The sequence below is a fragment of the Chrysemys picta genome, chromosome 16 (assembly GCF_011386835.1).
Source record: "Chrysemys picta bellii isolate R12L10 chromosome 16, ASM1138683v2, whole genome shotgun sequence".
Classification (NCBI taxonomy): Eukaryota; Metazoa; Chordata; order Testudines; family Emydidae; genus Chrysemys; species Chrysemys picta.
The window spans coordinates 12973262-12988904 of NC_088806.1; the positions used below are offsets into that span (position 1 = coordinate 12973262).

At 43.1% G+C, this 15643-nt stretch overlaps 2 protein-coding genes across 12 annotated transcripts in view; one reads left to right on the forward strand and one right to left on the reverse strand.

Moving 5' to 3' along the window:
• LOC135976036 (nascent polypeptide-associated complex subunit alpha, muscle-specific form-like) overlaps positions 1–15643 on the reverse strand; it is a 1165876-nt gene that overhangs the window by 321277 nt on the left and 828956 nt on the right. The gene's annotated exons all lie outside the window — the stretch shown is intronic.
• LOC101944363 (zinc finger protein 420-like) overlaps positions 1–15643 on the forward strand; it is a 71967-nt gene that overhangs the window by 10987 nt on the left and 45337 nt on the right. For 4 of the 11 annotated variants that reach the window (XM_065569398.1, XM_065569400.1, XM_065569399.1 and 1 more), the window contains exons 4-5: positions 7879–7995; positions 8343–14265. The exons of 3 other annotated variants lie outside the window; for them this stretch is intronic. In XM_065569398.1, the coding sequence (XP_065425470.1) occupies positions 7879–7995; positions 8343–10645 (2420 nt within the window). In that variant the 3' untranslated portion in view covers positions 10646–14265. Of the gene's footprint in view, positions 1–5829; positions 5858–7878; positions 7996–8342; positions 14266–15643 lie in introns of those variants that run through there. 4 more of the 11 variants (XM_065569403.1, XM_065569404.1, XM_065569402.1 and 1 more) reach the window with 4 other exon arrangements.

The window sequence follows — 15643 nt, forward strand, 5'->3', positions numbered from 1 at the left end:
GCAGAGGATGATGATCAATTGTTCTCCATGTGCACTGGAGTAGGAGAGTAGTAATTGGCTTGATCTACGGCAAGGGATGTTTAGGGTGGATATTAGGAAAAACTTTCCAACTGTGAGGATAGATAAATCCTGGAATAGGTTACCAAGAAAAGTTGTGGAATCCCAGTCACCGGAGGTTTTTGCAAACAGGTTAGACAAATATCTGTCTGCAATGGTCTATATATACTTGGTCCTGCATTAGGGCTGGAGGATAGATTAGCTGACATTTTGAGGTCCTTTTACCCCTGTGTTTCTGTGATTTTTATTTATTTATTTATTTTTTATGATTCATTATCCTAGTCTTTTGCTTTGACCTTGTCTCCCTCTGGAGAATGGGGGATTTATTTAGTAGTTTCTTTTAATGAAAAGTGTACATGGGTCAGGTACCCTCTCAATTTGCTTTGCTAGCCACTGGGTGTGAAGGAGTTGATTCCTCTTCTGGGCTGGGGATGTAGTTGCCGTTGAAATAACATAGGCCTGTCTCCGTTTACATGGACACATTTTCAAGAACTGTCGATATATGAATGAAGCACAGTGGAAGTCTCAAAGACTGGACATTAAGGTGTAATGACTGGGTCAAAACAAAAACATTGAGACAAGGAGAGAGAGAGAGAGAGAGAAAGAGGAAATGGAGGAGGCTTTGGAAAAGCTGGGCAGACAACTCTGCCAAAATGAATGTAGAGTTCAGTATTGCTTTACCGGAGTAACCAAAGGATCTGTAAATCTTGTGTTTCAGTTGCTTAAGCAGTGTGGTCTTGTGTTGCTGCAAATACCGACTGGCTGCAGCACCCCAAAATAAATGGTGTTTCTGAGGAGTCTGAAATCATTTGAACTCACTGAGGTCTCATCATGACACAAAAGGTGCTGCCTCCAGAAGTGCCTGTCTCAGTAGAGTGGAGGCCTGGGGGTCACCCTTACAAAAAGCAAAGGCTAGGAAGTAACACATTATGCATCTGTCTACACTGTCTACACTTATTTACTTTTTCGACACCAGTCATGATTTTATAGACCTCAATCATATCCCCCCTTAGTCGTCTCTTTTCCAAGCTGAAAAGTCCCAGTCTTCTTAATCTCTCCTCATATGGAAGCCGTTCCCTACCCCTAATGATTTTTGTTGTCCTTTTCTGAACCTTTTCTGATTCCAATATATCTTTGGAATTTGTCAACAACAAATCATGCCAAGTCAACCTAACTTCCTTCTTTGAATGGGTTACTGGCCTAGTGGATGGGGGGAAGCAGTACATATGATATCTCTTGACTTTAGTAAGGCTTTTAACATAGTTCTACATGATATTCTCATTTAAAAAAAATGGAGAAGTATGGTCTCAGAGTCACAACTAGTTGAAAGACTGTATTGAAAGAGTGGTTTACTGTCAAGTTTGGAGGGTGTATCTTGTGGGGTCCTACAATGATAAATTCTGGTTCCAGTACTATTCAATGTTTTCCTTCATGACTTGGAGAATGGAGCTGAGGGTATGCTTGTACAGTTTGTGGATGACAGCAAGCTGAGAGGGGTCGCAAGCACTTTGCTGGACAGGATTACAATTCAAAACGACCATTACATGTTTGAGAATTGGTCTGAATGAACAAGATTAAATTTAATAAAGGCCAAGTGCAAAGTATTTTACTTCAGAAGGAAAAATCAAATGCACAACTACGAAATGGAGAATAACTAGCTAAGCAGTACTACTGCTGAAAAGGATCTGGGGGTTATCGTGGATCACAAACTGAATATGAATCAACATTGTGATGTAACTGCAGAAGAGGATATTATCATTCTGGCATTTATTAACAAGAATTTGATTTGTAAGACATTGGAGGTAATTGTCCTGCTCTGGTCAACACTGCGTGAGGCCTCAGCTGGAGTTCTGTGTCCCTTTCTCAGTGTCACGCTTTAGGAAATATGTGGAGAAATTCAAGATATTCCAAAAGAGAGCAATAAAAATTATGAACGGATTAGAGAACATAACCCAAAAGGAAAGGTTGAAAAAAGCTGGCATAGTTAGTCTTGAGAAAAGAAGACTTAAGAGGCACCTGAAAATAGTCTTCATATATGTTAAGGGCAGTTCTTAAGAGGACAGTGATTGTTCTCTGTGTCCACTGAAGGTAGGAGAACAGGTAATCATAGAAATGTAGGACTGGAAGAGACCGCAAAGGTCATCTAGTCCAAAGACCAAGTATTATGTAAACCATCCCCATCCCCAACCTCTTCTTAAAAACCTCCAATGACGGAGATTCCACAACCATCCTAAGTAATTTGTTCCAGTGCTTAACTACCCTTACAGTTAGGAAGTTATTATTAATGTCTAACCTAAATCTCCCTTGCTGCAATTCAAGCCCATTACCAAGAGGTAATATCCTGTCCTCAGTGGATAAGGAGAACAATTAAGCATCCTCCTCTTTATAACAACCTTTTATGTACTTGCAGACTGTCATCATGTCCCCCTTCAGTATTCCCTTTTCCAGACTAAACAAACCCAATTTTTTTAGTTTTTCCTTATAGGTCATTTCTCTAGACCTGTAATCATTTTTGATTTTGCTCTCCTCTGCACTTTCTCCAATATGTGTATATCTTTTCTGAAGTGTATTTTGTCCAGAACTGGATACAGTATTCCAGTTGAGGCCTTAGCAGTGCTGAGCAGAGTGGTAGAATGACTTCTCGTGTCTTGGTTATAGCACTCCTGCTTATACATGCGAGAGTGTTGTTCGTGTTTTTTGCAACAGTATTAAATTGTTGAGTCCTATTTCGTTTGTAATCCACTACAACCCCCAGATCCTTTTCCACAGTACTCCTCCTTAGGCAGTCCTTTCCCATTTTATAGTTGTGCAGTTGATTATTTCTTCTTAAGTGTAGTACTTTGTATTTATCCTTATTGCATTTCATTCCATTCATTTCAGATCATTTTTCCAGTTTGCCAGGATCATTTTGAATTCTAATATTGTCCTCCAAAGCGCTTGCAGCCCCTCCCAGTTTGGTGTTCTCTGCAAACTTTAAGTGTGCTCTCTATGCCATTATTGAAACTTGCGACCAGGGTCCCAGGAGTGCCACGCTGAGATTGCTCACTTAGGGCAAGCTGCAAAGAATGGGGGAGACGATCCCCAAAGCTGGTGGTTATTCTGATACTTAGATGTACCATGCCAGCAACAAAACAGCTTCCACAATACCTTACTAGATACCCAGAAGCAGAAAAGGCAGTTCCCTTAAAACACCCCAGCCTTGGGCTTCTTCCCAGACAGCCAAGTCAAATATGGTGGGGATTACTGAAAATCTTGTTCATCATATAAAAAAGTTCTACCAATCACAAAGGATTAGACACATTACCCACCAGGTTAATGAATATTTCAGATCTTACCCAAATACACACTGACAGCCAATTCTTAATAACTAAACTAAGATTTATTAAAAAAGGAGAGAGAGAGTGTATTGGTTCAAAGATCATTATACATACAGACTTGAATAAAATTCTTAGGTCAGTTTTATAGTAGAGACGGTGGGCTTCTGAGTTGCACGGAGTTCTTTCAGAATTAGTCCATAGGTTCAGTCCAATGTTCCATATCAGGGCGATCCAAAATGAAATTGGAGACCTCTGTTTTTCAGCTTACATTGAAGGGCCCCACTGGATAATACCCTTCCACATTGACTGCGAACCATTGACAACTACTCTCTGATTGTGGTTTTCCAACCAGTTGTGCACCCACTTTATTGTAGGTTCATCTAGGCTATATTTCCCTAGTTTGCTTATGATAAGATCATGTGCCAAAAGTCAAAATATATCACATCTACTGCTACCCCCCATCCACAAGACCTGTTAAACTGGCAACGAAGAATATTAGGTTGTCTTGACATTATTTATTCTTGAGAAATCCAAGTTGACAGTTGCTTCTCACCTTATTTACTTCAAGAATTTACAAATTGATTGTTTGATTATTTGGTCCAGTATCTTTCCTGTTACCAAAATTAAGCTGACTGCTGACTGCTCTATAATTCCTTGGACTGTCCTTATTCCCTTTTTATAGAGAGGTACTTTATTTGCCCTTTTCCAGTTCTCTGGGATATCTCCCATCCTTTGTGAGTCCTCAGAGATGATCACCAATGGCTCATGGTTCTGTTCAACCAGTTCCTTTAGTTTTCTTGGATGTCTTTCATCAGGCCCCGCTGCTTTTAAGACATCTTCAAAAATTATCACTTATGACTCAGAGATATCTTCCGCCAGGTCCTTAATGAGCTTACTTTGCAGTTTATGTTAGATATTAGGAAAAGCTTTCTAACTGTAAGGATAATTATGCTCGGGAATAGGCTTCCAAGGGATGTTGTGGATTCCTCATCATTGGAAGTTTTAAAAAAACAGGTTGGACAAACACCTGTGAGGGATGGTCTAGGTTTGCTTGATCCTGTCATAGCACAGAGGGCTGGACTTGATAACTTCTTGAGTTCTCTTCCAGCCCTTCTTTTCTGTCGTTCTATGCTTTCTTCCATGCTGTTCCTTGCTCTTTGGAGGAACTCCCCATAAACATCCCGAGACCTCCCAGGTTATCCTCCTTCCCATCCCTCCGTACAACTCCCCGGTTCCATGAAGCTTTCAAACTCATGATAGTGGTTAAGCGGGTTGTGTGCTCAGACCACTATCTATCAGGGTGACAAATGTTGTCTTATTGTTTCCTTGTGCTTCCCCTGTCACTATTCATGGCCATTGCACCTGTATTCCCCCTCTGCGGTCCAGCAAGGGCACCCACTCTTAGGCTGCCCAGACGTCACCTCTCGGGTAGAAACCCACATCTCTCTCTCTCTCCTGACTGGGGTATCTCCAGGCTGCACAGCTCCCTGCCTACCCTGTGAATTCACCAGCAAGGCAGATCCTCTCAGCAGTCTTGCTTTGCCTTCCTTCCTCAGAGGCTATGAACAGTGTAACAGCCTCCAGTTAAGCTACCAGACCGCCCTTTCCCAGCAAGCAATGATTCTCAGGGTAAAAGCATTACAGAAAGAACATATTAAAAACAATAAAGGAACTTATACGCACCCCAACCCCAACAAGGGCTCAGGCAGGTGAACAGACCTTCAAACCCCACCAAGAGTTTTTTCTGTGATTGTTAGCTCAGAACAAGCATGCCTATGCATCTGTAAGTCACCCTTTTATCTAGTTTGGGCCTCTGAACTTTACTCCTGGGGGAATTCTGCGCCATTGTATGTGCGCAGAATTCATGTGCCGTACAGAATTTTTTTTCTCTGTAGAACATACATTCAGCCAGAGATGTGCTGCAGTTATACTGTTTGCCCACCAGGGGCTGCTGTGGTGCCAGTACAGAGAGCAGTCGCTCTTGGGCATGAGCGGCTCCAGCTGCAGATAGGGAAGAGGAGAGGCTAGGGTCCTCACAGTGCCATACCCATGGAGCCAGGTCAGGAGGCACAGGATATGGGGGGATGGACAGCGCGGGGCACATGGGGCTGCTGGGAAATCACAGACTGGGGTTCAAGAGCTAGTGGGGTGACAGACTGGGGTAGGGGCTGAAAGGGAGTGGGGGTGCAGGGCCACATGGGGACATTTCTGTATTGTAGTTTAAATTAATTATTACTCAGAGTTCTGTATTAATATTTCTTGTAATTAATCTATTTGTCAAAAAACATTTCCTGAATCTTTTTTGTTGTCTGTATTGTTAAAATTTTAAAATATGTACAGAAATTTTAATTTTTTGTGCAGTTACACCCAGGAGTAGAACTTGTATTTATTTAACAGGTGATCAGCAGCCAACGGTTTCTTCTCAGAGTGCAGCTTCCATAGGTTTTGGGTGGAGGTGAGAAGTTGCCGTCCCCTTCTCCCAAGTATGTCCTAGGAATCTCATTTACATTTGTCTAGCATGTTGTTTCAAAGAGTCTTTTGAAGCTCACAAGACTTCCTAGGGTTTATGTTAGCCAGGTCTCCTCCCTGGAGATGTTAAAGACCGTCCCACGGTAATACATACACATTCATATTTTTAATAAAATGAAATCCAAGGATACTGAGAATTTAATTCAGTAAGGTTTGACTTAATTCAATAAGGATGGTCCAGGATATCATAGGAAACTGTGTCACACCCGTGTCTGTCTGTATCCATCTTTCTCTTCTCTTATTCTTAGGTTGTCAGATCTTTAGTGCAGAGACCGATTTTTGTTTGTAGAATGTCCAGCAGAATGGGATCCTAGTCCATGAATAGCGTTACTAGGTGTTACGGTGACAGGAATAGTAAATGATGATGATAATGGGGAGGTTCTGGGCAATGGGAGGGAGGGTGTTAGAGAGCGGGGAGAGGAACGTTTGGGGCAAAGACCTCCTACAAGCTGGGAGGGTTGGGGGCAGTGGTAAGGGGTAGGGATGCCATGGAATAGCTGCTGTAGGGAGCTAGGATGCTGTGGAGGGCTGGACACAATGGAAACCAAGTATCTGGAAGGGTTGGTGCTGGTTAGAGTAAAGGTATCATGGGTGCTGGGTAGAGGGTGCTCCAGGAAATAAGGGTGCTTGCAATGGGAGGGAGTAAAGGGACACATTTCTGGCAGGAGCTGTTGGGAATCAGGACTAAGGAACAATTGAGATAATGGGATGAGGGTTGGGGAGCAGATAATTTGGGAGACCTGGTAGCAAGGAGGGGTGTGGGCCATGGGAGGAGAGGAGAGAACCCAATGAGACATTTTTCCTTGGGTCCCTGGAGGTGTGGAAGGGTGAGAGCAGTTAGAGGAAGGACCATGAGGGGTTGTAGTGATTGACAGGGCTAGCTGCCTCTCTGTGCCCTTCCTCATCTCTCTGAGTGTCCCCCCTCAGCTGTCAGGTCTCAGGCCTTTCTCTCTCCTGCAGTGACTGTGGCCCTGTCTCTGTCAGTATGAAGCAGTTCAAGGGGGACTTCCCCTCTGGCTGGAGTCTTCCCTTTCTGCGACATGGAGTTACCTGCTCTGGGTTTTAAGAGCCCCTTTGCTCATGAGTGTCTGGCTGTGTATTGATGTGGAAAAAGTGACCCATGCATCATTTTGATCAGAGACTCAAGCCTGAGGCCCGTTTATTGCAATACATACCAACGCATTTGGGGTAGCAGTTAGAAACCACTCCCCCGATCTGGAGTGCACTTTGCCTTTTTAAAGCCGAAAACTGCAAACATATTACAAGTTACACGTTATTTATGAGAATAGGAGAGTTAGGGTCTTGTTGCCCTTCTCGGCATCCCTTTTGCAATGTTCTCGGAATAGGGTGCTATTTGAGTGGAGGGCATTTTCGTGGTTTCTGATACTGGCATTGTTTTGCTTCATTTGGGGTGCCTATTATGCAAGTGTTCCAGTCAGGGTGCAGTTTACAGAAAGGGAATTTATGCATTCTGAGAAAGGGGGGTTTAGGGGCACTTAAACGAGAGGCATGATTAGTTGTTTTCTTAACTATAACCTTACTTATTCCTTCACACAAGTGGTTATTCTATTTCGCCAGCTGTAAACACACATGCTATTATTATTGCTGCTGGGACTTTTTATCCTTCCCTTTCCCCGGCCCCCCTCCCTCCTCTGGTCATAACCCTTGACTGTCACTGACAGGGAGCACAACACTTAACTTGGTTCAGGCTTGTGGCCTGCAGGGTGGGCGTATGTCGATCTAAGGCTTAAACTAATAGGGCAGGCTAGATTTTCCCCCACAGTATGTTTCTAGTAGACATGGGCACAGCTAAATACCTCATCAGAAGAGTGCCCTGAACCTTTGAGCCCCTAGGGAGCTGGCCCCAGGATTTTACTGCTTTAAAATGGACTGGGGCTAAAATAACAGAACTTTTTGTGTGTGAGACAAAAGTCCCATGAATTCACCTGATCTCACTTGTCTTCTTTCCCCTTAGCAGGGTTTCCAGTTTCTAAACTTGATGTCCTCTCCCAGCTGGAAAAAGGGGAAGAGTTCTTTTCCACAGATCTCCAGGACTCAGAGGAAAGAAAGCTCCCGAGAGGCAGCTATACAGGTGAGTGAGCATTAAACCAACTCAGTGCCTGAAGAAAAGAGCTGGGATTCCCAACAAAGACCTTGTGAGCTCTCTGTGTTCACGATTGTTCCCAGCAGGTGTCATATCCTCAGGGCAGATGTTGCTGACGGTGTCCTACCCACCCTGACTAACTCCTGGCAGTATCTCCTTCCCAAACTTCCGTCTCCTAAAGTGTTTGGCTAGGAACTGAATGCAGAATTGATCCCCTCCTCTCTCCCCTTTAAGAAAGAGTTTGGGGCAATTCAATCCCTGATTTTTTCCATTTTGAGCTGTTCTTTTGGTTTTTCCATTCCTGTTTCTGAGATTTTTCTTTCTCTGTCTTGCAGGTGAGGGGATGGTGAGAGAGACCATGGAGCAGAATCCTCAGCAGGAAGACGATGAAGTGGAACCACAAGGGTCTTTATTGCAAAGACGCAAAGGGAGTGTGTCCAGGACTTGTGATCAGGGAAAAGCCTGTGAGAGTCAGCACAGGCCAGAGAAGCAGCAGGGAAACCAGCCAATGCAGAAAGTTGGTAAATCTGTTAATTATCAGGGAACTCACAAAGGCCACAAGGAAACCACGGCCCAGCAGAGAATCCCCATGGGAGAGAGAAATAACATATGTGTTGAAAGTGGGAAAAAGTTCAGTAGGCGCTCACACCTTGTTAAACATGAGAGAATCCATAAAGGGGAGAAACCCTATGAATGCTGTGAGTGTGGGAAAACCTTCACTGAATGCTCAAACCTTATTAAACATCAGAGGATCCACACAGGGGAGAAACCGTATGAATGCTGTGAGTGCAGGAAAATCTTCCTTCGGCACTCAGCCCTTATTAAACATCAGAGGATCCACTCAGGGGAGAAACCCTATGAATGTTGTGAGTGTGGGAAAACTTTCTCTTGGAGCTCAGCCTTTATTTACCATCAGAGAATCCATACAGGGGAGAAACCCTATGAATGCTTTGACTGTGGGAAAAGCTTCACTGCCAGGTCAAACCTTGTTACACATCAAAGGATCCACACAGGGGAGAAACCCTATGAATGCTGTGAGTGTGGGAAAACTTTCGCTCGGAGCTCAGCCTTTATTAACCATCAGAGGATCCATACAGGGGAGAAACCCTATGAATGCTGTGACTGTGGAAAGAAATTCACTGAGCGTTCAACCCTTATTACCCATCAGAGGATCCATACAGGGGAAAGGCCCTATGAATGCTGTGAGTGTGGGAAAACCTTCCCTCAGCGCTCAGCCCTTATTAGCCATCAGAGGATCCACACTGGGGACAAACCATATGAATGTTGTGAGTGCAGGAAAACCTTCCTTTGGCGCTCTGCCCTTATTAGACATCAGAGGATCCACACAGGTGAGAAACCCTATGAATGCTGTGAGTGCGGGAAAACCTTCACTGAGCGCGCAAGCCTTATTAAACATCAGAGGATCCACACAGGGGAGAAACCCTATGAATGCCACGAATGTTTGAAAAGCTTCACTACCAGCTCAAACCTTGTTACACATCAAAGGATCCACACAGGGGAGAAACCCTATGAATGCTGTGAGTGTGGGAAAACCTTTGCTTGGAGCTCAGCCTTTATTAAGCATCAGAGGATACATACAGGGGAGAAACCCTATGAATGCTGTGACTGTAGGAAAACTTTCACTGAGCGCTCAACCCTTATTAAGCATCAGAGGATCCATACAGGGGAAAGGCCCTATGAATGCAGAGAGTGTGGGAAAACCTTCCCTCAGCACTCAGCCCTTACTAGCCATCAGAGGATCCACACTGGGGACAAACCATATGAATGTTGTGAGTGCAGGAAAACCTTCCTTTGGCACTCTCACCTTATTAAACATCAGAGGATCCACACAGGGGAGAAACCGTATGAATGCTGTGAGTGCAGGAAAATCTTCCTTCGGCACTCAGCCCTTATTAAACATCAGAGGATCCACTCAGGGGAGAAACCCTATGAATGTTGTGAGTGTGGGAAAACTTTCTCTCGGAGCTCAGCCTTTATTTACCATCAGAGAATCCATACAGGGGAGAAACCCTATGAATGCTTTGACTGTGGGAAAAGCTTCACTGCCAGGTCAAACCTTGTTACACATCAAAGGATCCACACAGGGGAGAAACCCTATGAATGCTGTGAGTGTGGGAAAACCTTCGCTCGGAGCTCAGCCTTTATTAACCATCAGAGGATCCATACAGGGGAGAAACCCTATGAATGCTGTGACTGTGGAAAGAAATTCACTGAGCGTTCAACCCTTATTACCCATCAGAGGATCCATACAGGGGAAAGGCCCTATGAATGCTGTGAGTGTGGGAAAACCTTCCCTCAGCGCTCAGCCCTTATTAGCCATCAGAGGATCCACACTGGGGACAAACCATATGAATGTTGTGAGTGCAGGAAAACCTTCCCTCAGAGCTCAGCCCTTATTAGACATCAGAGGATCCACACAGGTGAGCAACCCTATGAATGTAGTGAGTGTGGGAAAACCTTTGCTCGGCGCTCACACCTTATTAAACATCAGAGGATCCATGCAGGTGAGAGATCCTATGAATGCTCCAAGTGTGGGAAATTTTTCCATCAGAGCTCAGCCTTTGTTTATCATCAGAGAAGCTGCAAGGGAGATAAAAACCATAAAAACCTTGTCTAGAGCTAAGGAAAGATTTTGTTTTCCTTTTGCTAATTCCCACATAGTGAGCTTAAAAGAAGCTTTGTGTCCCCATGGGCTTTCAGTTCCCCCAGCTGAGTTATCTGCTTTTCCCTTTTGTAGCTCATCCTCTCTTGGGGGGAATCCCATTGTCTTTTTCAGCAACTCCTTTGTCCTCTGTCATGGATGTGTGTCCCTCCAACTGGAATTTCAGTCAATCCCAGGTGGGGGAAGCAGGAGAGACCTCAACTAGGTACATGGAGGTTAAACCTACATGGGCCTTGACTCCACTAGGATTTTCCATGGAGTTAGCTAGCTTCAATTAGCTATCCTAATGTAAAAATATATATGGTGTCCAGAATAATTTAGCAAATTTCCTCAACACCTGGCATAACCTTCATCGCTTTTCCTAATCTAAATATATTTGGAGTATCACATTTATACTTTTCCTCTCCCTGCAAAGCAATTGTTAGACACCAGGTTCCCCCACTAGGGACAGATTGTCTCATTCCCATTTGTTCTCACATTACACTGGGTTGTGTTGAAAGTTTTTCTACCATTTTTCCATATTTAATATATTTAAATATAACAGAAGGAGCAGGATGAATGATGGGGGAGGGTGTGTGTGTGTGGGGGGGGAATTTCAACCTCTGTGACACCTAAAGAAGAAGTGGTGAGTTGGAGGGATTCCCACCTTCCAAATTACCCCAGTAATGTTTCCTCTGTTTGAGCCAGATAGAATTTATCTTCTCCACTTACTTACTACACCTCCACCTGTCATTGTGTCTTATGATTCAGTGTTCTCAGCCCTCTGCTTGGGAATCACATTGTATTTTCTTTGATCATAAAACAGTATTTTTGAAACTGAGATGACAGTGTCACAGACCTGCAAGGGGAATTTGAATGGATCTCAAACACAGCTTGGTCACTGGGAGTTCAAATCCCAGTTTGGGAAAGCTTCTTCTAGGATTTTTCCTACTGAGATGAGATTGTTTGCAGGTGAAGAGGTTGAGCTTGTTTTGTTTAGTTTTCCATTATGATGATGATAGAACTTTTGAAAATAATAAAACTAGGGCTGTAAAGCGATGAAAAAAATTAATCGCACAATAAAAAAAATTAATCATGATTAATTGCACAATTAGTCTCACTGTTAAAGAATAATAAAAATAAATTAATTGTGATTAATTGCACTGTTAAGCAATAGCATACCAATTGAAATGTATTAAATATTTTTGGATGTTTTTCTCCATTTTCAAATATACTGATTTCAGTTACCACACAGAATACAAAGTGTATAGTGCTCACTTTATATTATTTTTATTACAAATACTTGCACAGTAAAATACAAAAGATAGTATTTTTCAATTCACCCAATACAAATAATGTAGTACAATCTCTTTATCATGAAAGTTGAACTTGCAAATGTAAAATTATATACAAAAAAATAATTGCACTCAAAAATAAAATATAAAACTTTAGAGCCAACAAGTCTACTCAGTCCTAGTTCTTGTTCAGTTTGTTTGTTTACATTTGCAGGAGGTAATGCTGCCTGCTTCTTGTTTACAGTGTCATCTGAAAGTGACAACAGGTGTTTGCATGGCACTGTAGTAGCTGGCGTCGCAAGATATTTACGTGCTAGATGCACTAAAGATGCATATGTCCCTTCATGCTTCAACCATCCTTCCAGAGGTCATGCGTCCAGGCCAATAACGGGTTCTGCTTGATAACGATCCACTGCAGTGTGGATCAACACATATTCATTTTCATCATCAGAATCAGATGCCACCAGCAGAAAGTTGATTTTCTTTTTTGGTGGTTCAGTTCTGTAGTTTCTGCATTGAAGTGTTGCTCTTTTAAGACTTCTGAAAGCATGCTGCACACCTCATTCCTCTCAGATTTTGGAAGGCACTTCAGATTCGTAAAACTTCAGTCGAGTGCTGTAGCTATCTTTAGAAATCTCACCACAGGTACCTTCTTTGCGTTTTGTCAAATCTGAAGTGAAAGTGTTCTTAAAACGAACAACATGTGCTGGGTCATCATCCAAGATTGCTATAACATTATATATATGACAGAATGCAGGTAAAACAGAGCAGGAGACATACATTTCTCCCCCAAGGAGTTCAGTCACAAATTGAATTAATGCATTTTTTGAATGAGCGTCATCGGCATGGAAGCATCTCATCTGGAATGGTGGCCGAAGTATGAAGGGGCATACGCTAAACATTTGTATCTGGCACATAAATACCTTGCAATGCTGGCTACAAAAGTGCCATGCAAACACCTGTTCTCACTTTCAGGTGATGTAAATAAGAAGCAGGCAGCATTATGTCTTGTAAATGTAAAGAAACTTGTTTGTCTTGGTGATTGGCTGAACAAGAAGTAGGACTGAATGGATTTGTAGGCTCTAAAGTTTTACATTGTTTTGTTTGAGTGCAGTTATGTAACCAAAAAAATGTACATTTGAAAGTTGCACTTTCAAGATACAAGTACTGCAGTGCAATCTCGGAGATGAATTGAAAAATACAATTTCTTTATAATTTTTGCAGTGCAAATATTTAATAAAAATAATATAAAGTGAGCACTGTATACTTTATTTTATTTTTGCTTTTCCTCTGCCTCCTTCGATGAGGACATGGAGAAACTTCAATTTCAGTTCAGTCAACAGGAGATAATACCAAGCTATTGGACGTGTTACCAACTGTTTTTCTCCCATCTGAAATGATGAACAACAGCACACCCCAAATTGTGAAACTAACTGAAATAACTTAATACAATCACAGTGTTGTTCAGTTATTTAAGGTCAATATTGTCTCAGATGATCTGGGCAGAGAATTCCACAATAAGTGACGAGGAACTGGGCAAAAGGCCCATGTATTTGTTTCCCAAGGCAGTTGTGACCCAGGCTCTTGTGACAGACTATACCCCTGTGTTCACACCCTACACATTAATGCAGTAATTTTTGTACAAGGCATGTCTTCTCGGATACCATTTAAAATTCATCATTTGCTAATCAACAATATCATGGCAAAATACACAGATCAGTGTTATATGTGAAGTAATAAAAACAAGCTGAAATCGTGCCTAATAGAATGCTACCCAGATAAATCTGGGGAGTGGTCAAAAACAGTTCCTCAGAGACAAAGGGCAGTTGATGCCTCAGCCAGGTGTAAAAAAGGCTGATGGACCATTACCTGCTAAGTGCCCATTCTTTGGCAGGAAAGGTGGCAGGGACCAAAAAAAAGAAGGGGAAGATACCCCCCCTCCCCCCAAACATCCCTTGCTCCTCCTACCCATTGTATTCTCTGCATCTGAGATGACAAAATAGCACCACCATTGTGCTTTGATGGAGGGGTCCTGACCTAAAGAGTTTGGTCAGTAAGACTACTGACGCATCTGCTGAGAAAAATCTGCTTTGAAACAGATAATTTCTTAGCAATATGTTAGTAAGCATTTTCTTTATTTTTCTTGAAACCATTTATGACTTTTATGCCTCATTTCCTGTACTCATAAAAATCCCTCTTTGTGGTTATTAAACTTCTTTTCTGTTTTATATAAGCCAGTGTATTTAAACTGAAGTTTGAGTTGCTATTTGAAATAATAAACTGACATATTATTCTCTTAAAGGTTTATTGGTCTTCAAATATTGTGTGCTGTCCAGGAGAGGGCTGGGCAGTACAGGACATACATTTCTGGGGGAAATCTGGGACTGGGAGTGTGTTGGGGGGTCACCGTGCAGTATAACCAAGGCTGGGGAGAGGCAGAGTGTAACCCCAGTGTGGCTGGCAGGCTACAGTTACACACACTCAGGGTGAGTCTTTCATGCTGGAAGGCTATTTGTGAGTGGCCTAGGTGGGATCTATTTCATCAAGGCATTGTAAGGCACCCAGGGTTTGGGGGCAGGGGTGACACTGCTGCTCATTAGTCTGGATGGTATCCTGCTATGTCACAGCTTTACAGAAGTTTACGTTTGAAGTCATCTCCTACCTAATTCAATAATTTGGGGAAAGCTGTCCCTACTCATGGAGATGTGGAGAAAATAGAACTGTGGTTTTTTTTGTTGAACTCACCCCTCAGTAGGAACTGCAAATGTGTGTAAAATACAATCAGTGTTGAAGATGAGAGGTGCAGGAAAATAAGTAATGATTTTTGCTTAGAAACTCCACCTCAGATAGGATATCTCCATTAATTTAATTATCTGCTAGAACTGGAAGGGACCTTGAAAGGTCATTGAGTCCAGCCCCCTGCCTTCACTAGCAGGACCAAGTACTGATTTTGCCCCAGATTCCTAAAGTGGCCCCCTCAAGGATTGAACTCACAATCCTGGGTTTAGCAGGTCAATGCTCAAACCACTGAGCTATCCCTTCCCCCATTAACAGAGATTGTGAGCCCGACTTGTGTCTAGTTCCTGACTGACACCTGTGCCACCAGTTTAGAGAAATGCTGTTATTTCTATTCCCTTAGCCCTAGAAGCCCCAGTCACCGACCAGACCCCTGTTGTGCTAGATGATGTACAAACACAGAAAAGGAAGACGGCCCTGGCCGTGAAGAGCAGACAGATGCAGGATGGGGAAGGGGTAGAATACCCCAGCAGAGTAAACAGTGTGAGGGCAGCCAATGGCATGTGAGTGCCACGGAGTGTTGTTGTTGTTGGGTTTAATCAGGAGGGGCCCAGGTGAAGGTAAGGGAGAAGGCCATTGATGGGGAAAAGAGAGGGGGATGGGTTGGTGAGAAGAGGGTAAAAAGAATGACGCTCAGGAGAAGAGATTGGGAGATAGAAGGGAAGATGTCTCAAACAGTCTGTCAGTACATGGCAGAGAAAGTCAAGTCAAACTGTAGAAAAGTCTCAATCTTGGGAGGACCAGAGGTCCCCTGCTTTGGGTGCTTCTGCTCCTCCTGGCTGCAGGGGCACCATTTAGGGGGAGCATGTAGGGGCTGTAGCCCTCCCTGAGTTTCATACCTGAGGTCAGCTCACAGCGCATGCCCTAGCCCCAGACGGAGCTC